This window comes from Orbicella franksi, chromosome 9 (assembly GCF_964199315.1).
Source record: "Orbicella franksi chromosome 9, jaOrbFran1.1, whole genome shotgun sequence".
NCBI classification, from domain to species: domain Eukaryota; kingdom Metazoa; phylum Cnidaria; class Anthozoa; order Scleractinia; family Merulinidae; genus Orbicella; species Orbicella franksi.
The window spans coordinates 1,234,854-1,259,035 of NC_138153.1; the positions used below are offsets into that span (position 1 = coordinate 1,234,854).

At 38.8% G+C, this 24,182-nt stretch overlaps 1 protein-coding gene across 1 annotated transcript; it reads left to right on the forward strand.

Moving 5' to 3' along the window:
- The first annotated feature begins 212 nt into the window (after positions 1 to 212).
- LOC145498332 (serine--tRNA ligase, cytoplasmic-like) lies at positions 213 to 23,065 on the forward strand. The gene is made up of 10 exons (XM_081478249.1): positions 213 to 533; positions 640 to 710; positions 3,909 to 3,992; positions 11,564 to 11,722; positions 16,088 to 16,228; positions 17,539 to 17,694; positions 18,987 to 19,199; positions 20,555 to 20,684; positions 21,116 to 21,273; positions 22,258 to 23,065. Exons 1-10 carry the CDS (start codon positions 308 to 310, stop codon positions 22,537 to 22,539), a joined length of 1,620 nt encoding a protein of 539 aa, XP_081334375.1. The 5' UTR covers positions 213 to 307; the 3' UTR covers positions 22,540 to 23,065.
- The last annotated feature ends 1,117 nt before the right edge of the window (positions 23,066 to 24,182 follow it).

Consider the following 24,182-nt stretch of genomic DNA (forward strand, 5'->3'; position numbering starts at 1 on the left):
ACTCGACAATATCTTCGCTACTTTATCGGTTCTTGTCATGTTGGTGTCTCGAAACGTTTTTCACGTAGTATCGGTCTTGCAGTTTATTGTTTGTCTTCATACACCTTTTGGCTGATCAGATCTCTTGTAGATCCTACGTTGGCAGGGTTTATCGTATGCGGTCCCTTGCAGTTTCTGGTTTCTCACCCCCTTAGCAACGCGCGCGAGCGCGCGCATGAATCGGTTAATGTTCCCTTAATTATGGGATAGTTGGGTGACTGTCGGCAACACTCGACCCAGGTACTACTCGGCCAGTCATTCCCGAGGCATGCGGATCGCTCACGTTAGATTGCATCAGCTGAAGTTCTTTCCGGTAACTTTGAGGTGTCCAAGGCATTTTTCTCTCTCCATCTTCAAAATGGTTCTAGATCTCGACCTATACAGGGCTGATAAAGGTGGCGACCCCGAAAAAATCCGTGAAAATCAGAGCAAGCGATACAAAGACACCACTCTCGTGGACCAAGTCGTCGAAGCTGATACAAAGTGGAGGAAATGTAAGCTGTGGATGTATAATTTATGGTAAACTAAATGGATTTTTTCAAATTAAAGAGCAAAGCTGACATTTGAAGCCTACGCCTTACAATGCTATGTTTTCAACAGTACGATTTTCGGCCGACAACTGGAACAAACTCAAGAACGTATGCAGTAAACAGATCGGCGAAAAGATGAAGGTATACAAAATGCTTTTAAGCCAAATAGTGCTTCTTGTACACGTGGGCAACGTTTGTACGTAGCCAAGTATGACAGCTGAAATGTTGTTGAGATTTGTAGTTTTGAAGAAAATTTTCTTTCTCAGTCTTTTACTACTTGCTTTCAAATACAAAGGTGGTATTACTAGTTTTTTCCTCGGATAGGTTTCTAGAATCATCTTTATTATTTGTCGATCTCGTTAAATTTTATTACTGGGTTGCCTGTGGCAAACCAGTCATAAAATGCTTTTCGTGTTTTTTCCTGTCTACTCCATCTAAAAATGCAAAAGTTGGACAATCATACCAGTATCCATTCCATGCTTTGTCATAGTTTTGTATGATGGTTAACACATTTTTCGCCAGGAGTCTCAAACTACCCACAAACGTAAAATATGCCTTGCATGGCTAATATGTAAAGAAAGAAAATCTAAGCCAATGTTGTTAAACCTCACTGAAAATTGTGTCCACAAAAATCTGTTTTATCTGGCAAGAAGGGTTTTGATGGGTTTTGTGTGCAGGAAGAGAAAAGATATTATTACTACTGTAATAATAAATTATTATTATTAATACTGTAAATCACAACTGCTGTGAAAAGGTCAGACAACTAACATGGCATTTCATTTCAGCCACAAAAACAAAGAGTTGCAAAATAAGACTTTTAGTGAATCCTGTGTAAGACAGCAAGTCATCGTTTCTTTCTACTGTAGCTGGGAAGCCAACGCATTGCCTTGCATTGCTCAACCTTCAAATTCAAAGGAGATTAAATTTTGGCACAACAGTTCATCTCTGTAGGCCATCATTTTGCTTTACTAAACAGAAGCCAATCACAGTTGGATAATGTCACCATGACAACATATTAATCTCAGTTAAATATCAGTATTTTGCATCCAAAATTTGGATGCACCAATTCAGAATTCAAAGCAGCGCAGGCAGGCTCTTCTTCCCCTTTCTTCTCCTTCTTTCAGTTACCTTGTGAAGAGTCTGTTTGCAGGCTACTGTATATTAAAGTGAACTAAAGTACTCATAGACAGACACTCACTCTGCAACCTTGAATCTGCTTGAATTCAGAGTGAACCCATTGCAAATCTAGCCATCATTTTTATATTTGATCATGAACAGAGTTGGAAACTATATTTTGACAGCACTCGCTATTTGGGCAAGTTACTCTTAATTAAACTGCACTCACCCAGTGTAAATTTCACTCACCCAGAAAGATGACTCCCCTCCAAAAACAATATCTGCAATGACTTACAAACCATATGTTTCTTCAGCATCTGGTAATCACAGATGCCTAGCTTGCAATTTCATGTCGAACTTTCTTGTCTTGGTCCATTTCTGAGGCTCTTTCTTAGGATCGCAGACCGATTTTACTGTTTTATCTTTATTTTGAACATCATTTCTATTTCCCTGAATTATAGTAATGCTTCAAAAATGACCAGGTTATGGTTTAAAGAGCATTTTGTAGCAATTTTGTCGGTGCACAAAAGTGGGAAAATAAAGTCGAAACTTCAAAATTTTCAAAATGTATATTGAAAGGAACAAGATAGTTGTGTCGATTGTCAAAGAAAATTCAGAAGAGTTTATTATTTTCAGAAATTGCAAGTCATGTTTTGATATGGTTCAGTGGTCTTGAAATTTAAGCTAGATGATGTGCAAGCCTGTGAACTGTATGCAGAGCCATTTTTATAATCCTTTTATTTTCATGACAGTAATGTGTAACAAGTTCCTGAATTGTCGATGATATATACTATGTTGTGTTTTCTTTCTTTAAAAATAGAAGGATAGAAATATCAAACTTAAGCTGTTGTTCTATTATGCATACATGTACACGTACAATATTTAAAAGTAGCATTTGTTATCACCTTTTATCATTGAGACTGACTAGTTCTTTGGAGACTGATTGCATTGTATTATTAAATGGGTGCCTGACTAGTTTAGCTTTGTATAGTTTTTTTAGGTGCACATCAGCTCTGTTTGTTTTCCTCAAATAAAAAATTATTACTTATTATTAGAAATATTCTATTTTTATGAGGTACTGTAAATACATTGTTGGTGTTGTTGTTACATGTACGTTCTCTGCTGAAACACCAATGAGTTTTGTCACTGTCTTGAACAACATGTAATGGTGTCCATCTAATTTCTATGCAACAATTTACGTGCATGTTAAAGACTTAACTTTTGATCAGTTTTGACTTAAGTGGCTAAAAATAACAGCATAAAGTCTTTATGCTGTTATTTTTAGCCATAACAATGGTGTCATATCTTGACCTCTCTATGCACACTTCATTTCCATTCTATGGTGTCCATATTAAAGAAATCAACTGTCAAAAATGATGTAAAAAATTCTGAACGAAAAATAAGTTTGAATCTCCACTATTTGTGCGTATGTCCCTACATTGTTTACTTACATGTGCAAGCTCTTAATGTCAGTTGATTATGCAATAAATTGTAAAATCCTGTCTGAAAAGAAAGCGGGGACTTAAGAGAAAGAGTGCCATTTTGAAAACTGGAGGATCGTTTGTGTATTTATTATTTATTATGTTATAGATAGGACGCTGTACACACCCTGATTGGTTAAAAACCCATGTTTTATCTCGGCATAAAACATAGAAAAAGCATGTCTTATTGGTTTTTGACACATTACCTTTATATCATAAACCAAGTGAAAAAGCCTAAGACATGTATTACACTGTGATAAAACACTCCATACATTTGAGAACACTCAAGAAATGTAGAAAACACCTGCCTACAGCTTGTGTTTTCTACATTTCCCTCGTGTTCTCAAATGCCGTCATGTTCTATCACAGTGTAATACACAGCTTTGGCTTCTTTATTTGTTAAATATTTAAGTCAAATTATTTAGTATATAATAATTCAAATTATTTGCACATTTCGATTGGTTCTTACTGTCTTATGATCTGTTGGAGGACAGATGCATAGATAATGTCATAAACATTCTTTTTGGTTCTCTATTATATAAAACAAGTAGATTCCATGTTGTTGCCAGGTGTCTCTTCAGTGACACACTCGGCTATCACCTTGTGTGCCACTTTGTTGTTACCACATTTTGATGTCATCTGTGATCTGTTATTGAGCAGATACACAGCAACATGGAATCTATTTGTTACATGTAACTAGTGTTCACCTTTAATAGTTATTTGATCTCTTGTTGTATTGCAGCGTAAAGAGCCAGTGGGTGACAGTGAAGAGCTGCCTAAAAATATAGTTGATGGCTTAGAGGACATAACTCCAGAAATGTTAGAGGTGCATTTTGTACAACTTGTTAACAGCTACTGTAGTTCTAAGAATATGTATGTATCTTTTTTCCACGCAAAAAGTTTTTGATTTGCCTTAATGCTCAATATTGTAATCCTGTTGTTGAAATAAGGGAAAATGCACTAATTTTTGGTTCACAACCTTGTAAAGGAATCTGGGAACAGTGAGCATGAGACGTTGAATCAAGAACAACTGTCTGTCAGGTCTCTTTAGTTCCCTCTTTGTCAATTCTTTCTACCACAAAATTCTTACAATTATTGAGAAACTACAGTCTTCTTACATGTAGGTCTACCGAATTGACCTTGTTTTTTCTCTTTCTGGCCAAATGCCCAATGTTGAAACCCTAAAAGAGAAAACAAACCACATACCAACACCTTTGAAATTCTATAATTCTATTCTATTTAGTCTTGGCTGAAAAACAGTTTAAGTTCCAAAGTATACATGTGCTTAAGGACAGTGCCTACTACAGTACCACCTGAAACCATGGACCCATCAGGTTGCAGCAAAACCTTGTCTTTGCCACATGCTCCCACCTCGCGTCCACTGCGGGTGAAAATATGTAGCACCGTGGTAAAGACGAGTGCGACAGCAATTGAAAAAATACCGCAGCAAAACAGACGAGGTAATACCTCGGGGAAGTAATGTATGTGTATCAAGTAGAGTGGCTTTTTTTCATCAACGTTGCTTGTAAACTCCATCATAATCTGGAGTCAAGAAACACGTTCGATGGAAAGTCGAATGGTTAACATGTAAATGCCTATCCTCTAGTTTGTTTTGCTCTTTCGAAATGTACATGTGCTGACTAGTAGTAAGCCCTCTTACGAACTCTAACGACACTATTCATAGCCTTTTTAATAGGATTCACAGGGTTTCGAAGGTCACTTGATTAGAACGGCAACTGGTTGGAGCCTGCCATAATCAACAATGCGTTGATCCGCAATTGTGGCTACACGTACCAAACGTTACCAATTTCAGGTAAAAATGTAACTGTTTGTCATCTAGTTCATTTTTTTTTAATCTTAAAATTGATGCATTGAAAGTAGTAATGCAACTTCGGGACTTAGTTTTGGAAACAACAGAGGTCAGGAATCAGTGGAAATCAGACATGTAGCATCTTTTGTTTTCCGTGAAAGGTCACACAAAATGTTTAAAAAAAATCTATTAGCCAAAAGTGGTGAATGGTTTCGCTTCTCCTTTTGATCAATTGTATAAAGGTGAATAATATATTTCCCTGTAGGAATCTTTGTCTAAAGGAAGATTACATGAGCTGAATGCCATCAGGAATAAAGAGCAGTCGCTGCTCGGAAAAACCCTTTTAATTCTCTGTCGGAATCAGTGGAAATCAAACGGGTATGATTCTAACATCTGGAGATTCAGAAAAACGAAGCGGGAGAAACTACGAACACACTGAAACTCTTTGAAAGGTAAAAGATAAAAAAGAAAACAGTTGATACCAAAAAATGCGTAGATTACTACATACCATAACCCTTACTTCCAAAAAACCGTGGAATTCAATTCAAAAATAGCAGCATGTCTTTTGTCGGCAAAGCAATTTTTGAGCTTTTTCCAACATTTTGATTAGAATTGTAACAAGCCAAATAACAAGCCTATCGCGACCACTTACGAAGGTTGTTACTTTCTCACTGAGCTCTCAATGAAGACAGTGGCCAAGATATATCTTACAAGATATCACATGCCAAAAACTATTTTGACGATTGTTTATCCAGCGTCTCATTCACAATTCAGTCCATTACCCATCCCCCAAATTTAGCGGTAAGTATACCATGGGACCAGGCAAATTTCATTGGTTGCCACAAAGTAATTTGACGAATTACAAAGCAGTTAACGCCCAAGTCGCTAGTGGAGGGAAGGTGCCTACGAAGCCTGGGGGCTGCAACCGCAGTCACATCCCTAAGGTGCTAGAACACCCGACTGGCCTGCCCAACCTGCAACCAAGTCACGAGCCCCCCGCGCCAAGCCCCCTACAGGCACCCGTCACACTCAAGCCAGATGGCATTGGTGGAAAAAAAATGCTGAAAAGAAAGGGGGGGATAGGGAGGGAATGCTGAGAACCACTAAACTATAATTCAATCCACAACGCCATGCTAACAGAGCAATGAACACACTGTGAGCACATGGGATGACAACACATGTACTAACCAAATACACCGCTGGACAATGTCAGCCCCAGGGCTCTCATGACCATATGACTGTTGCAAACATCACAGAACCCCAGAACACACCAAATGCTAAACAAGCGCTAACAGATGGCCAAGGCACTAACAAACGCCTACAAAAACGCTACTGACCAGACTCGCTCCTGGTCACAAACTATGTAAAATTTCATTGAACTATATCAAATGCTACAAAACGCACCAAACGCTAACCAAACGCTCACAGACGGCCAAGACACTAAAAACCGCCTATAAAAGCGCTACTGACCAGACTAGCTCCTAGTCGTTAACTATGTTAAATTTCATTTAACTATATCTAATAATTGATCGACTGATAGGTTTCCTCAATTTGCAAAACACTCACGAGTTTATAAATTGATCTAACTAAATTCAAGTCGTCTTCACAAACTCAAGGGTTAAAAACTGGAGCGTGTAGTTATTACCAGTAGTGGCGGCCACAACATGGTAAATTGTACAACACAAAGTCTTCATCTCTGAACTTTTTGAAGAACTTCCCGACCGTTTTCCGCGTGATTTTAATCCCTTCATGACTCAGTTCACGCACAACCTGACACACTTTGAAATTTAGTCTAAAAAGAGCTAAGATTCTTAATTTTACATACTCTGAAGTGCAGACCATGTTCAAAGCAGGAGACTTTCGTTTGACAATGTACTTTCACGTATGTTTTGATCACATGTCACTGACATGTCACCGACGCACTCAAGCAAAACGAGCTGAGCGGTAAATTAATGACGGTTTGGTTTTGTGATCTGTTCTTGCTTTCATTTTGTGCTAAGTTATGTTATCTTTGGGGTGCTGTAATTAAACAGGTAGATATAAAAAAGCCGATGAAGGTTTCTCTTATTCATGGTTTGGTCTCCTGAGAAAATGTTTGAACTTGAAGCAGGTTCCACAAATATTGCATTCAATCTCGATCAGCTGCAAGGAACCAGAGACAAAACTTTGACCAGAAAAACTTGGATTGCTGATTCGATAACAGCTACATGTATACAAGAACACAGCATAAACAGCAATTGCCGTTTTTACTTAAATCAGCGGTCAGAGTTGACCCGGTTTTGTAACTGCCCGATACAAAGGGCAGCACATATAAACAGAGAAGTACGAATGGTATTGTGGCAACAAAATAAATTGGAATTGAAGTTAAATGTATTGCCCCGCTTTCTTTTCTTTCAAATTGAATTTCAGAGCCATTCCGGCCTTTAGCATTTAGTCGTTTCCCAGTCGTTTGCATGATGTGTGGACTTGAAATCAGATGGCGAACATATGCTCTGTCACGTTCTTCATGGCAAAATGGAATGCTTTTAAAACATAGCGCTTAAGTACTGAGACACTACATATATATTTTACCAAGTTACAGATATTTTTGGGGAAGTTCACACAATGCAGCTACCAATTTTTTTTGTGTTATCAATCTTGTAACTGACATGACTGATCGGCTTTATCAAATGCTTCTTTGCGATGAAAATGCAGAGGTTCAAGACTGAGCATTCAAGCATGCTTTGTCATGAAGAAACAGAAAACAAAATGCTATCCAAACCTGAGGTGTCTTCTTTATCGAGGTAATACCTCATCCAAATGTTGCTGCAGCAGGACGAATACCGTCCTCAGGTTTACCTAGGTAAAGATGGGGTCGAGTGCGGGAAAGACGCGTGGAGGCCCCATAGCGAGAATGCGGGAAATGGGTGAATACTTTCAGGTGGTACTGTAAATACAAAGGTTTTTGTGCCAGGTAAGAACTATGCGGAAAAGTAGACCTTTGCAAGGGCTATTGGAATCCACAAAGGAAAATTGGGGTAGCCATGCATTTTTTCAAGATACTTAGCCTTGAATCTCAACAAAAATGCTGACATCAGCATTTTCTGAAAAAAGAAGGAAAGGCTATTTCTTCAGAGATTTCCTTCGAATTCGCCTTTACAAACAGAAAAGCAAACACATTTATAAAGATCTTAAAACTGCATGGTAAATGGTAAATGGTACTGTATGTTTTTAGTAACAAAATCGTTGCAACAGCGCTTTTAGCGCCTTTGACACCCTTCCTCTGGTTCAGCCAAAATACAGTCTAAATACCTTTTGCTCACAACCAGAAACTAATCACGTGTTGAATACCGTATTTACCCGTGTATAATGCGTACTTTTTTTCCATGAAATTAACCTTCAAATTTCGAGTGCATATTATACAGGGATCGCATCGCATCGCATCGCATCTCATTAGCATAAGATAAAAGGAAAACAAACACAAAAGCTTTGTAGTAATTTGTTTTTAATTGACATGGTAAAATAAACTACCAATTGAAAGTTTTCAATTTTGATCCATGAATAAATTAAACTGAGTATTTAAGAAACAGCTGATAAGTAAAACGACATGTGAGAGTGTCAACCTCGAGCAATCTGAACTGCAATATGGCAACAAAACTTACTGCTGCAAAACGTCAAAGTTACCCTCTGTCCGACAAGTTAAGAATTATCCAGTTCGCAGAGCAGAATGGAAATCGTGCTGCTGAACAGGAGTTCGGTGTTTCCGAGAGCAATGTCAGGCTTTGGCAAAAAAGTAAAGAAAACCTTGAGAAGATGCCATGACTGAAGTGTGGGAACCGCGGACAGAGAGCTGCATGGCCAGAGTTGGAGATCGATCTGCTGGCTTGGATCACCGAGAAGAGAAACAATGGTCATGCCATTCTGCCATCCCTAGTGTAACTGAAAGCCCTTGAACTTGCAAAGGATGAGAAGTACAACATTCCTGAAGGACAATTCAAGGCTGGAAATCACTGGTGTCAACACTTCATGAAGAGGAATGCTCTGTCACTTCGACAAAAAACAACCGTGGCACAATGTCTTCCAGCCAATTACAAAGAGAAGATTGTCAGATTCCATCGCTCTATCATTGATCGCCGTAAAGAACACAGTTACCCACTCCATCTCATTGCTAACATGGATGAAACTCCACTCACTTTTGACATGCCACCAAACCGTACGATCAGTAACACGGGCAAGAAAACCATCAAAGTCGGCACCACAGGAAATGAGAAAAATCGAGTTACAGTCGTATTGGCGTGCTGCAGGGATGGTTCAAAAATAAAGCCGATGGTCATCTTCAAGAGAGAAACTGTCCCAAAGATCAACAACCAACACAGAGTCGTTGTTTCAGCCCAGCAGAAAGGATGGATGGATTCAGAGCAGATGAAGGTTTGGATCAAGAAAGCATGGCGTAGGCGGCAGGGTGGCCTAGGGAGGAGAAAGAGCCTGCTTGTTTATGACACTTTTGAAGCCCATGTGACAGACACCGTGAAAGCAGCGTTCAAACGAGAGAACACTGATCTTGCTGTTATTCCGGGCGGGTTAACATCAATTCTCCAGCCCCTCGATGTACCTTTAAACAAGCCGTTTAAAGATGGAGTCAGAAAAAGATGGATGCAGTGGATGGCTGATGGAATCCATGAAGTTACGGCAACTGGGCGACAAAAGAAGCCTTCAGAAGAACTCATCTGTTTGTGGATTATGCAAGCATGGAACGAGATTCCAGCAGAAATGATCACTGCCTCTTTCCTGAAATGTGGCATCACGAATAATATGGATGGAACAGAAGATGATTTAGTGTATAATTCAACTGAGGACACTGTTGAACTTGACGATTCTTTCGTCCAAGAACTATTTGCATCAGACTCTGAGTCAGATTTTGAAGGTTTTATTGTTTAAAAGACATAGAACATTCGAACACATCAAAATGCTACTGAACGCTAGCTTCCCAAAGTACTGTGAGTACAAAGTATGTTTTATAAGCTTAAGAATGTTTGTTAGGTAATTTAAATTTGGTGATATCAGTTGTGAGTTTAGGTCAAACTATTTCAAGATTATCGCATTTGTAGAAGCATTTTATTGAATAGAAAACACAAATAATTGTAAGTCACATCAAAGTTTGTAAATAAGTCTTACGTGTGATAACTACAGTGAAGAAGCAAATAGTATATTGTTGTAGATGCCTATGTGAATTTCAAGTTCTAGTTAAGATTAAATCAATAAAAAAAATGTGAGGATTCAGCCATGGTTTTGGTTGTGATTTTTTTTTTTAAAAGTGGTCAAAAACTAGGGTGCGTATTCTACATGGGCGCATTATATACGGGTAAATATAGTAGGCTTGCCTCTTCCATTTCATAACATAAAATGTGGAGGTAACCACACGTTTTTGAAAGTTATTGGTCTTTTTGAAAGCTTTTTGGTGCTGTTACATTTTTTTCCAGTCACCTCCCCAGTAAGGAAAACATTTTTGTATTTTGCACTTGTTTTGCGCGTGCACTACACCATCTGCAGGTACATGTTTACAGTTAGATTTCAGTATAATTTTGAACAGATGACAGCTAGTTTTTCAGCTAGAAGACGTTAACATTTAGTGGTTATCGATATGCTGCTATTTTGGTGTTCCTGGTGTAAGTACAGGTTCATTAAACTTGATTTGGTCACAGTAGGAAAATTTTGCTTTCTTTTAGTTGTGTAATTGGTAGCGTAGTTGATTGCATCAATGTAAACCCAGCGCACGCATGACGCTTAAACCATACCTTGCGTGATGTGTGGAAAGCAATAGCAGAAATATGCGCACTAACAAAAGTAGGCACCATCCTTAAGTGATCTTGGACTTTAAGTTGATATCCCTTTACTTGTAGGTAGTTCAAAAGCAAAGTGTTTGGTTTTCAGTTTAAATCACCTGGGCATTGCCATGTCTACTTTATGGTAATTTATTATCATTGTGCAGTCAGTGATCTCAATGTGGAAACTACATACATGTAAGGAGATTTCTCATCGGGACTGTACAACTTCATCCAGGATATGAATTGTAAACAGTTATAAATAGTTTCCAATCGAGCTTTGCACAATTAAACAGGGCAGCATGTGGGAAGTTTGAAATCCTAAATCAAAATGCCCAGCATTCAAAACTGGCAAAAAATCATTGACTTCAAATCACTGATTTGGTTTAACGTAGCCACCAACTTGTCATTGAAAACAAAACTTTTTTTTTTGCCATTCACGTTGCCATAACTACCCCGGTGGAGACACGTACTAGTAAGACCTTCTAAAGATCTAAAGATCATTAAAGATAAAGATCTTTCAAAGATCTTGTAAAGATCCTTAAATGAAAGATCTTGACAAGATCTTTTGAGCAAAATGTTTGGAGATCCCTGAAGATCCTGGCAAGAAAGTTGAAGATTCTTGAAGGTCCCTCAAGATCCTTACTGTCAAATGATGGCAAGGATATTAAGGATCTTTGAGCATCTTGGCAAGAATTTATAAAGATCTTGTTAGGGTCCTTACTGACACAAATCCCTTGGAAGAAACAACATGAAAATGTGGAAATCATGCTTTCTTTCACACAGGGTCTTACTGTATCCCAAATCAAGAATGTACGAACACTAATTGATGGAAATATAGCCAAGTGTAATGAGGAGGTGGTTAATGTAGAACAGCTGAGGAATGAGAAACTATTTGAAGTTGGAAATCTTCTGCATGAATCAGTTCCTGTTAGTAATGATGAGGTATGTAACTGAACACAAAGCATGGTACCTGTTGTAATGTAAACATCTTTCTCTTTCTCAAGGGAAAGATGCTTACAACACTGGGAGCCAGATCATTTTTCAGCAGCAGCTCCGAAACTCTGGAATGGCCTACCTGTAGAACTTTGTCAAGCAACATCACTTGACAGTTTTAAATCTCGACTTAAGACTTATCTTTTTAAGAAGTATTTTTGTAATTTATATCTTTATTTTATTTTTATGGTGATTGTAAAGTGCTGTTGATCAGAATATGTAAATATGCACTATATAAATTGGTAAATTATTATTATTATTACTTTCACAATGTATGTTGTAGCATGTTACGGAACTTAAAATGTGATCATGTTAGGCTGATTACCTCACATGCCATCCTGGAACAGAGCTAGAGCAGCCTCCCACCACTGGGATTTTTAGTGGGGCTAAATGGAATTTAGGCAAGGGTAAAACTTAGACAATGCGCGCAGTGGCTTCACTAGTATTATGTTGGGGCTCCAGGGAGGTTTGTAGGGGCACTGCCATGTGCTTTCCTTACATTGCTTGTAGCAAGCAATGTAATATTGCTAGCTTTGCTCACTAGTTCTCTCAGTGTTGTGCTGACAGGTGCCTTGGAGGTGGGCTGTGGCTCAGTTGCCGTGGTGACCCAGGGCTCGACACAGCTTTGCAACTTAGTAGCCTAGTGGCTCTAGAGTAACAACTTAGATGTTACTAGCCAAAAACATTTTCTACTAGCCAAGCATTTTTTTGCTAGATTCAACAACATCAGAATTACTAACAAGGCTTGAAAACACAATGCAGGCTTACTGTATGTTGGTAATTACATTGTACTTAAACCAGTTCTAATAACAAAACAACAAGATATAGCTATGCTTGACTGGTAACGTTAACCGCAGCAGAACAATTTATCATCGAATTGCACCGGTTTTGATTTTGTCTAGTGGCCTCGTGTTTTCCTCTAATCAAATCTCTCAGGCTGAAAGATCACAAAGAAAAGTCCAGCAATTTTCCGAAAAGACCTTCAGGACTCTGTTTTTGTTTGAGACTTCCTTTGAAAAATTCAGGACCCGAAGATGTCATTGTAAAAACTGTTGAGACTTCAGTACAGACAGGTGCCCTAGAATTTGAACTGTTTCAAAAGCAGCATTGGCAAAATTCAACTGCTAATAAATGTCAAAGGAAATAAATCTTTCTCATCTAATTATTTCTGTAGCACTTGGTAAGTTTTGTCAGTATGCATACAACGACAAATCACCCGTGTGTTGTTACGCTTAATGAAGTGTTGGGTGCTTACCATCTAGCAAACAGAATCTGGAAATTTTGGTTGAAAGTCAAATGGAACAGTAATTTTCCAGAAAATCCATTCAGAAATTGTAGGCTACCTCCAGAGGTAGTCCCTTTTTTCCATTCAGAACAAAATGAAGGAAATTTCCTTACCATTTGGTAAATTTCCAGTTTCCAGTCTCTCATTAGCCGAAAACAATAATTAGTGAGGAGTTGAAGTGCAAATGGTAAGCGCTGATGTCTCGTTCGGTTGGTTTGGTGATCTTGGAAAAACCCTTACCACTGTTCAACAGTCATCCCAACCAGTTCATTCTGACTGGTCAATGGTAAGCACCCGTTATCCCTTTACAGTTTTGCACAATTTTGCTCATGATTTTATCAGGAAGCTCATGTTTTGTTTTACTAATTCCGTAGCAAAAAAGAACATTGATGCGTGCTTTCAGAAAATGCTGTCTCATTTGTCAAATATTTTTTTCAACATGATAACATGTTCAGTTACCCGTTCACGTACTGCACAGAGAAAAGTAAACAAATTTAAATTTGGGTATATGCTGAACAGCAGATGCCCGGTAACATGATACATGTACATCCACTATGAAATTCTGACCTTGTTTTTGTTTGTGTTTGTCTTCCATTAGAAAGACAGAAACTAGTTTGGTTAATTTCATTTTGTTTACTAGCCAAAGTGGCTAGTGGAGATCGAAAACCTACATGTACCAGCCAAACCTAAATTTCTACTACTGTAGACTGTGGCTACTTGGCTACCTCTAGTGTCGAGCCCTGGTGACCTCCTTGCTGCTGAGGAGATTGCTGTCCAATACAGTAACTAGATTAGAGGTTTAAACAAGTTTCTGTTCAATGTACATTTATTTGTTTGCATATTTCAATGTTCCCCAATTAGGGGAGGCAGGGTGGCCTCATGGTTGGTGCGCTTATCTTCGGATTGAGCGGTCCAGGGTTCAAGCCCTGGCCGGGAATGTTGCGTTGTGTTCTTGGGCAAGACACTTTACTCTCACAGTGCCTCTCTCTACCCAGGGGTTGAAATGGGTATCAATGAATTTAATCCTTGGGGTAACCCTGCAATGGACTAGCATCCCATCCAGGGGGAAGTAGAAATACTCCTAGTCCCTTCATGCTACAGAAACCCAGATAAGCTCTGCCTGATGGAACACTTAGCTTGTATGCAGACTTTACCTACCTTACCAATTAGTACCACAGCACTAAATACTTTGACACCTAAATGAAGTGATCTATTTTTTCTTTGTTTTTATTAACATTATTACTAAAGTTATTTATTTAAGAGTGGCTATCCCAAAATTTCACCTGGAGGAGTGCAAAATATCAAAAAACCTCAAACTTTGCCAGAATATAGCTCTTGATGAATTACTTGTAGTAAAGTACTTTGGGTTTGATTAGATTGTTTTACATGGATGGCAGCAAAGTAGTTGGTTTGGTGGTCTTTGTGGTGAAACAAGGTTGCTATTCTGATTAAAAAGCTACTTAAGATTAATGTCTCGTCTGTTGTTCAACATGTCTAAAATTTAGACCTTTATTTGTTATTTTTTGATTCAAAATACAAAATGCTCATGTTTTAATGGCAGAGAACAGACAGATTTGTAAATTGTAACAAGCTGTACAATTGATATAATTATTTGCTGTATTTAAACTTCACTCAACTCACTCCGGTTGAGTATGTTTGCTGGGCCCTTGATGTTACGGGTGAACTGGACTTATAGTTGATACAATACACTCAAAAGGTAACAACTTTGTTATGGTTTTGAAAATCAAGGCTACACATGACTCAAAACTTAATGACAGCGCTGCTCTCTTTAACCTTAAAATTACTGATTAGATTACATACGAAGAACATTTTTGAACAAAAAGGGTACTGGCAACCCAAAATAATCATTTGGTTGAAAATGCCAGGTTGTCACTTTACAAATTGAAAAACCTATAAGGGTCAATGTGTGATTCCAGAAAATATCCATACCCCTACCACAGAGGAAATTGGAATTTCTGGAGGGGCTGGGTGGGGAGTCAAAGAGCCAGGAAATTCCAGAGGGGAGGGGGATTGGACAGTCAATTTAGTTTCCAGATGTCCTTCGACTTCCATTCAATACAGATTCAAGTATCTATCTAGCTGTTCAAAAATCCTTCTTACCTACTAAGTACCGTAGATCTTTCACATGGAAAAATAGTAACTTGAATACTTGTATTTGAATCGCATTATATTTGAAATAAATGTTCTTTCTTCAAAAAGTACTTTGGAAGCTAACAAGTGTGAAGAAGGTGCTGTTGCATGGAAATGGCTGCTATCACTTGTTACCAGTTTACATGAAGTCACCTTGTGGACCGAAAAGCACTGGTGACTAGCTTAGTTTGTTTTAGCATTGGTCTTCAAAGCTGTTGAGTGGCCGTCAATTTGTTTTATGAAAATTAGTTACTCTATAAATGTAGAAATGATGTTGCAATGCCACAAACTTGAGAATTACTTATTCAAGTTTATCTCTGTCCATTTGTACGTAATTTTGCTGCAAAATTGGCTTTCGTAGTGAGTTTGTTAGCGATCATGTTCACGATAAAAGTGTGGTGTCCATTTCATCCACATTCATTTTATCAGTCCTTCAACCAAAGTTGTTCGACATTTACAAAGGGACTTAGTCGTGTAGGAAGGAAATTTGACAAGTTACCATTCTATCTATTTTTTTAAAGCATGTTTAAATAAATTGCGGTATGTTTTCTTTGTGTATATCTTCAGATATTAAAATCGATTGAGAATAAACAGCAGTGACGTGCAATGCAGACAGCCAAGTGTTTGGAGTGTATATGTTACCTCTTAACACACTTTCTTGCCAGAACTATTTTTTCTAGAGGGTATGAGAGGTGTACATAATACTTGTGCAAATTATGGAGGGGTAGGGGGTTATTTTTGTGTTCGAAAAATGGAAATCCGGGGAGGAGGGGAGCTTAGATGAAATTCCCTCCAGGTATGGATATTTTCTGGAACTATGCAATATTAATGTGGAACAGCAGTTATTTAAAATGAAATGACTGTTGTTGTTGTGACAGGATGATAACAGAGTGGAGAGAACTTGGGGTGACAGTACGATAAGAAAGAAGTACTCTCATGTTGATCTGGCATACATGGTGGATGGAGTTGATACAGAGAGAGGTGCTTCAGTAGCTGGCAGCAGAGGTTATTTTCTCAAGGTTAGATACAGTCATGACAAACTGTAATGGAGAAACTTGCATATCAGTATTATGGAACAAATGAACATTTTAACTTAAAATAGAAGCTTAGGGATTTTACTATCCAAAGTCACATATTGCAAACCTGACATGTGTTTGGTGTAGGTTTGGGAGTTATGCATTGAAGTAGTTTAAAAAGTGAAGGCCAGAGTAATCAGAGGAAACAAAAATCCACATTTCATTCACATTTTCAGTGCAGTGCTTTGACTTCATCTGCTGATTATCATTCTAACCCTGTCAGTCAGCCTGTCTACTCAAGAAAATGAAGTAAAGGAGAACAAGAGGTTAACCCAATAACATGAAATAACAGACGAGAAGACTGAAGTAAACCCAATTAGATGACTCTTTAATACCTGTGTGTAAAACATCCCTACAAAAACCATGTACTGTACTGGCATAAGCATTTATAAGTTTTAGGTTTTGGATCTTATCTTGAAAAATGTAAGGACTTGATATCTGCTGACAGATGGAGTAAGCTTGTAATGTGAATAGAAGGGAATACCAAAATGGCTTACCAGGGTTGAGGGTGGAAAAGGGTATTTTCGTGATTCATGAATGGCCTTTTTTCCCCTGTGAATGTGAATGGCTAGTGTTTTGTTGTGAACTGTGATTTTGTTAGTGGCCATGAGCATTGATTTTTAACTTGTGATTGTCATAGCAAGTTACAAGTTGTAGTGGGTGATAAGATTATGCAAATGATTTGCAAGTGGTCGGTCATTCACTAATCAGTAAAGTTCAGGTGGGAGAAGAAGAGAGAGAGAGGGGTAAATGTTTTCAGCAGGGAGGTGACACTTAAGCATTTTCAGATTCTCCTAAGCAAGAAAAACCAAACTTGTTACTTGGATTTTTATCAGATGCATATGAAGCATTTACTTAATGCCAAAAACATCATACAAATTGAGCAGCTTAAGGAGAAGTTGATCATAAAGTCTGGCATGAGATATAAACTGCTGACCTTAATGACCCGAGAGTGCTTGTTCACGATTTTGACTTTGTTTCTACAATTTCGATTGAAGGAAAATTTAAGGAAAAATGGAGAGGTAATAGAAAGATGTAAGTTACTTATGAAACTTTAAAAATGTCCCACATTTACAATTTTTTTCTTAAAGAATCATAGTTATCTCAAGAGTAGCCAGCATGCTCAGAAATAGTATACAGAAACTTTTGTTGCCATTGCCTATGGAGAACACTGACTTACACTTTGTTGACTTATTGACTGACTTGTAACAGTGGTTTGCAGAAAAATGAAAGTCTGTTCTTTTCTGTCGTAGGGGCCACTTGTTTTCCTGGAGCAGGCCCTCATTCAGTTGGCAACGCGTATGTTATTCAAGAAGGGGTTTGTTCCACTATATACACCATTCTTCATGAGGAAGGAAGCTATGCAAGAAGTGGCTCAACTAAGTCAATTTGATGAAGAGCTGTACAAGGTATGTAAAAATGTTCATACACCTAGTAACTAGGCTAATGAAAACCAAGTTAGTCAGAGGGACAAAACAGGTTGTGGCACTTCATACACTCTAACTGGCTCTTTGATCGGCAGACAATAATCAAAAGCATTATTTAGTGCTAGTGGCATGTTATGCCCCAAAAGTGATAATTTCTTTGTTATAATATCAATACATAATTTCAGCTCCTCGCGTGACCAACAAGAGACATAATCAATGTACTGTACATGACATTGAAGCTTTCAAAGGAGAAAGTCACTCCAAAAAACGTATATCTTTTGTCAACGCTAACAAAAACCTTGCACTGAGGTGAGCTACTCACCGAAGTTTCAGCCTCTAAAGCGCAGGCTTTCCTTGTGAAATTCACCTCCAAAGAAGCTCAAAATTCGAACGTTGTTGCCGTCATTTTGAATAGTACTCAGCAGCCAGGCTGCGTTTTTGTGGCGTCCGTCCGTCCGAGAGATTTTGTCCAAATAGCCTCCGACAAGCCTTTTAACTGCCACTCTGGGTTATGGCTACTCTCGAGCCATATTATTTTGAGCCCAAACATGCTTCAAACTCCGAGACGATAGCATTGTAGATAGTGAAGTGGATAATCGCTGGGAAAAAAATAGACTTTGCTGACCTTGTGAGGGTTGCCAAGTCAGTTCAAGGTTTTCTTCTTCCCACCAATTTCGAGTCGGACGGAATGACGTCACATAAACACGGCCTGGCTGCCAAGACAGTTTCAATATGGCGGCCTCCGAAGTCGCTTCTTTCGAGACGAATTTCGTCAGGATATCGGGCACCTCAGAGGCTTAAACTTCGGTGAGTGGACAAGCGGAATTTTTACTTGCTATAGGTGAAGACAAAAAAGGTAAGCTTTTTGCAGTGACTTTCTCTTTTAAAAGTACAAAATGATAATAAGATGGGATATTAATCCAAAGTTTTACCTTACCATTTCCCATGGTCATTATTCCAATTTATAAAACAAGGTCAATGCTATTTCCACTTGGTGCACTGATAACAAAATCTGTATAACAAAAAAAATTATCACATTATCCTGTCTTTTGTGTAGTGAACTTTGAACTCTTAACTGACTACCCAATAAATCATTCCTTTTTAAATCTTTGCGATTTACATGCTGAAATTTCGAGTGTGCTACAGTTTCTCAGTTTTTCTCAGTCTTGGGCTGGTATTCCAAGACGGCAATAGTGTTGTGTCCTCCTGTTACAAACGTCTCAGTACATCTTGACACTGATAAGAATTGTTCCTTTTGATTTGAATGGTTTCAGGTTATTGGAAAAGGTTCTGATGAGGCAGGCTATGAAGAAAGATACCTGATTGCAACTAGTGAACAACCGATTGCAGCATTTCATCGCGGGGAATGGATGGCTGCTAACGAACTTCCCAAGAAATATTCTGGCTTCTCATCATGTTTCAGGCAGGAAGCAGGCGCTCATGGAAGGGACACACGTGGTATCTTCAGGGTACATCAGTTTGAAAAGGTCTGTGCAATTAAGAGTCCCTGTGATGAGAAAGAAGCCAGCTCTTAAAACTGGTTATTTTACCTCGAGTAATATGCCAAAGTAGACTGAATTTTACTAGAAGGCACTAAAAAGGTACTGCTCAGATTCTCTCAACTGAACGGGTCACACTACAGGATTTAATCCAAAGACTCAAATGTTAGACCCACTGCACATACTGTAGGTTACTTGCCTTTGCTAGAAAGATGAAAGGGTTGATACTAAAATGTTAAAGAACGTTGCAAGGACAGTATATCTGTACTTTCAAAATCGGAATTTCTCGAATTTCTGCACTATCAAAATTTCTTGGGTCTTGTCAACTTGATGTATTAAGCATATCGGGTTGAATTCCCAGAGAAAGAAGAACTGTTTTTGTCTGTATCCCATGTGGGTTGTGACACTATGGACTCGCTGTTGTAACTTGGGAACTGACCTCCAGACAACATTAGTTTCCACAGTGTACGTGTAGATGGAGCCACACCGCTTACTGTATTTTGCAAAACGAATTGAGTACATACCACATCTTTATTTTCTCATTATAATTATGAATACTACAACATTTTTAGTTCATTTAACATAGGTAGCATGTCTTACTAGTGAGGTAACCGTTATAATCCTGTCTGAATGAGACTGGAGGCTAAATGAACCATTAGGTTTTCGACTTAGTCACCAGCCTTGTTATTTCTAATTGTAGGAGAGGAGAGATGAAGGAAGAATTTGCAGGTTACAGTTTGGTTTAAAGGAGAACAAAAAAACAAAAATTAATTAGTTCGGGTATTGGCTGACAGTAAATGAATTTTTTTTCTTTTTTTTTTTGAAAAGGCAAATACGCTTAGTTCTTTAAAATGGGTTAGAAGTTCTTTCCAAAGATCTATTGCCTGAAAAGGAATCGTCTGTTTTCCTACATTTGTCCTTATACGTGGTTTCTGTAAATTTTGTGCTGCTGTATCCGGTATTGTAACTATGTATATCGATGGCATGTTGAGTCATTAGTCGGTAAAATGGAAGATCCTAAGTTCCAAGCTCCTACACGGACGACGTTTGGGCTCGTTCAGCGTTGGTGAATGCAAGGAAAAAAAATAAATTTTGGCTTTCGAAGAGCTCATTTCTTAAAATACAGACTTTGGAAAATAGTTCTATTCCTCTGTTATTTATCTCTCAGAAATCTCTCGTTTCGATTCGTTCCCTTCTGATACAGTAAACAGTTACAAGTACGTACATGTATTGATGTGGAAATTGCTTCTGTTTGTTTGCTTGTTTTTTGTTCGTGTGGTGAAAGTTACAAATAATGGAAAACGGTGCAGTTTGCGAGAGTATAACTTCCTCTTGCTTGTTAGGTAGAACAGTTTGTTATCTGTTCCCCTCATGATGGCATTTCCTGGCGGATTTTCCATGAGATGATTGGCAATGCTGAGGAATTTAATCAGGCCTTGGGAATTCCGTACAGAATAGTCAATATAGTTTCTGGTAAGCAATGTTAAAGAAACGTTTATTTGCTGTGCAAGTTAAGCAGGCAGTTTTTGAAGAGTGTCTCTAAGGAGTTGCTACTGGCTGGTTGAGGTGGGGGGATGGGGTGTGGGTGGATGGGACAGGAAGTATGTGAGCAAGCTAACCGTCTGACTCACCAGGCAACTGACAAGAAGCCAACGGAATTGCTCAGTAACTGGATCATAAGAAATAACAAGGTTACCTTTGTACAGTACGTTCTTTACTCTTGTAGTGCCTCTCTCCACCCAGGTATTTAAATGGATACCAGCGAATATAATGCCAGGGTAACCCCAAGGGGGTGTAGAAATACTCCTAGTCGCTTCCTTGCCTTCTGTGAGGTGAAGCTGTAGTGTCCCACAGTGCAAGGTTCATGTTTACAATATAATTATGTCCTCGTTACCTGCCTGCAGGTGAGCTGAATAATGCAGCGGCCATGAAGTATGATCTGGAGGCTTGGTTTCCAGGAAGTGGAGCTTTCCGTGAACTAGTTTCCTGTTCAAACTGCACAGATTACCAAGCAAGAAGATTGCAAGTTCGTTTTGGACAGACCAAGAAAATGGGGGCTCAGGTATACCAACCTCTAGCTTTTGTTGAAGACTCCTGGCCGCATCACCATTTGCCGCTTATAGGCAAAACTACCACACAATACTGTGCAATTAATTTTTTTTTTCTAATTAATTTGTTATCGTCGTCACTTTATCACAACATAGTAAAAGTATTCACGAGTATTCTCAAGTACTTTAAAAGCTGTCTCAGTAGTGTCGTACCACACTTCCTGTTGTACAGAAAATATCTGACGTCCACCATAGAGCTGGGATTTCAATCTTAGCAACACATGCAACCTCCCTAACGTCTATAGTTTGTTAAGACTTTCGTCTGTTTTGTCTTCTTTCCTCTTCCTTCTCATGTTCGGTTAACTGCATGAGAACGACTCTCCTTCTCTAGGAAAGGTAAACAACACGCACGTTGTGAGTCAGTTCCACAAAAGGTGTTGTTCAGGGACTCTGTTGTGGTCCAGCTCCTATATGACTGAACACCCTCACGTGTAATCTTAGACTGCTCCCCAGTGTGTTCTTTTGGGGAATTTTTGTCTGTATCTGGGATGATTACCGTCTTCACTAGCCTGCGAACGCAGACGTATTTCCGGCTGTCGCTTGTCTCCGCCGAAAATAACGTCTGCGAACCCGAGCCAGGAAACGATTTCTGTGACGTAATGACTTTTGTTTCTCCTTGGCCAATCAGATTCCATGATAAAATGGCACTCGAGTGCTCCTCGCTGCGAATACCTCGCGCAGTAGTTCTGAGGCCACTTGAGCTAAGCTGTGATTGGCTTAAAATTCTTACGTCAGAGAAATCGTTTCCTGGCTCGGGTTCGCAGACGTTATTTTTCAGCGGAGACAAGCGACAGCCGGAAATACGTCTGCGTTCGCAGGCTATGTCGTCACGGAAAAACAGAAAAAAAACAAAAGTCTTAATTCCTCGCACTCATTACTCTGTTTCTGAAAGTCTGCAAAATGCCGGTGTATTTATTATGTTTAAATGCATCTTTCAGACCGAATATGTTCACATGTTGAACGCCACAATGTGCGCTGTATCGAGAACCATTTGTGCGCTGTTGGAGAATTACCAAACAGAGGAAGGAATTGCTCTTCCTCCTGTCCTAAAGCCACTGCTTCCCGAGGGTTTGGATTTTATTAAATTCGTTAAACCTGCTCCAATTGACGAGAAACCAGAGGTGAAGAAACAGAAGAAGAAGTCGAAGAACAAAGCTGGCGCCCAGAGTGAAGGTTGTTTAGAAGCCAAAATGGAAAATATGGACGTTTCCAAAGAATGAACACTAAATCGTTAGTTAATCCAATTGATTTGATGCATCCTGTTACCCGAATGACATGTAGCTGGTGGGTTTGTTGGAAGATAGCAAAGAACGAGGGGTGGTGAGGTATGTAGAGACAATAGCTTCCCCTTGCCCCACCTTACTCCTCATACTAGCGGCTTCATCTCAATAATTGCTCAACTGCCATCGTCGATGTCGCAACTTACATGCTATAAGTTGCATCCTGCAGCAGAGTGTGCTCTGCCGTCACGCGCTGCGTTTCTGGTCTGTCCCTGAGGGCAAAGATAGAAATCTCTCCCTTGCAGGTGTAGTAAGTTATTGAGAGTGGGTTTTTTATGTAAGTTCGGGGAAAATTGAAGCAAAAGTGCATGTATTATAATCTGTAACTTTCTTTTGCAATCTCTCGTTCGTCGCGCAACAACTCACTAGTGTTAGTAATGAACGTTGTATAATCTTCTAAATGAAGTTTACCAAGTGGAGAAATAAAATGTAGAAGCTCTCAGGTGTCTTGGTTTCATCTGTCTCGTTTAGACTAGTGATTTTACAACAACACACGCTTTATTACCAAAATAGAAAAACTCTTAGTTACAAAACAGAATAGCTTAGAAGGTAATCAAACTGAGTGAAAGTAAATAGTATTTATAAAAAAAAAAATGTTGGTTAGCAATAAAGCTTAAAAGGGGGAAGCAGTGAGGAGACAGTAAGGGGGGAGAGAGAGCAATAAATATGTAAGCGGTATAAATCAGGAAGTCACTAAAAAGCTAGAAATAAAGTACATTTTTATTAAATAAGTCACTGGTAAGTGCCAGATGAAAACTCATGAATGTTGGCAAAACGATTGTAAGATGTTAAACTTAACTTTGTTTTTGAAACTTTTAAGGGCGAGGTGTTTAATACTTTCATCCAAATCATTCCAAATTTTTACAGCTGGAAACCGAATGTTAAATTTACCATAGTGTGTTTTGATGGTGTTGATATAATAAGTTGATTTTGAAGCAAGCATAGTTTCGCGTCGTTGCTCGTTTTTTGAACAAACCGAACAGATAAATAACGCACGTGCATGTAAATACGTGCATCCGTACTGTGTTTCCATCGAGTGATAGAAACACGAGTGGAAGTCTGGGAGAATGAGAAATGCTGTGGGAACACAAACCGGCAGTCGAGTGTTTCTACAGCCTTCTCGAATTCTCCTAAACAGTACAAGCAGATTGCCGCAAACAGCCATGCCTTTTGTCTATGTGGTAAAACGAGTCCATGCAAAATCACTCGCATGAAAATTCACTTGCACGTTCATTTTCAATTAAATGAATCTCAGTTCTCATGAAAGATTCTGCATGAGGACTCTTATTAAAACAGAGGCACAAGGTAACCCGGAAATGGCTTACAGTGAAACCAGTATTAAGTGGACCCCATATTAAGGGAACACCCTTTATTAAGCGGACACCAACATGAGTCCCAAAATTTTCTTCCAACATTTACTGTAAAGTAAACCTGCATTCAGCGGACACCCGTTAAGTGGACGCGGACACCGATAGCAAGCCATTCTGTTGCACAAAACGTGCAATGAGTGGAAACTTTAAGGGCTTTTTACTTCTAAAAGCTCAGCTCAGACTCCTTTAACGTTGTTCAGCGATGTCATTTTA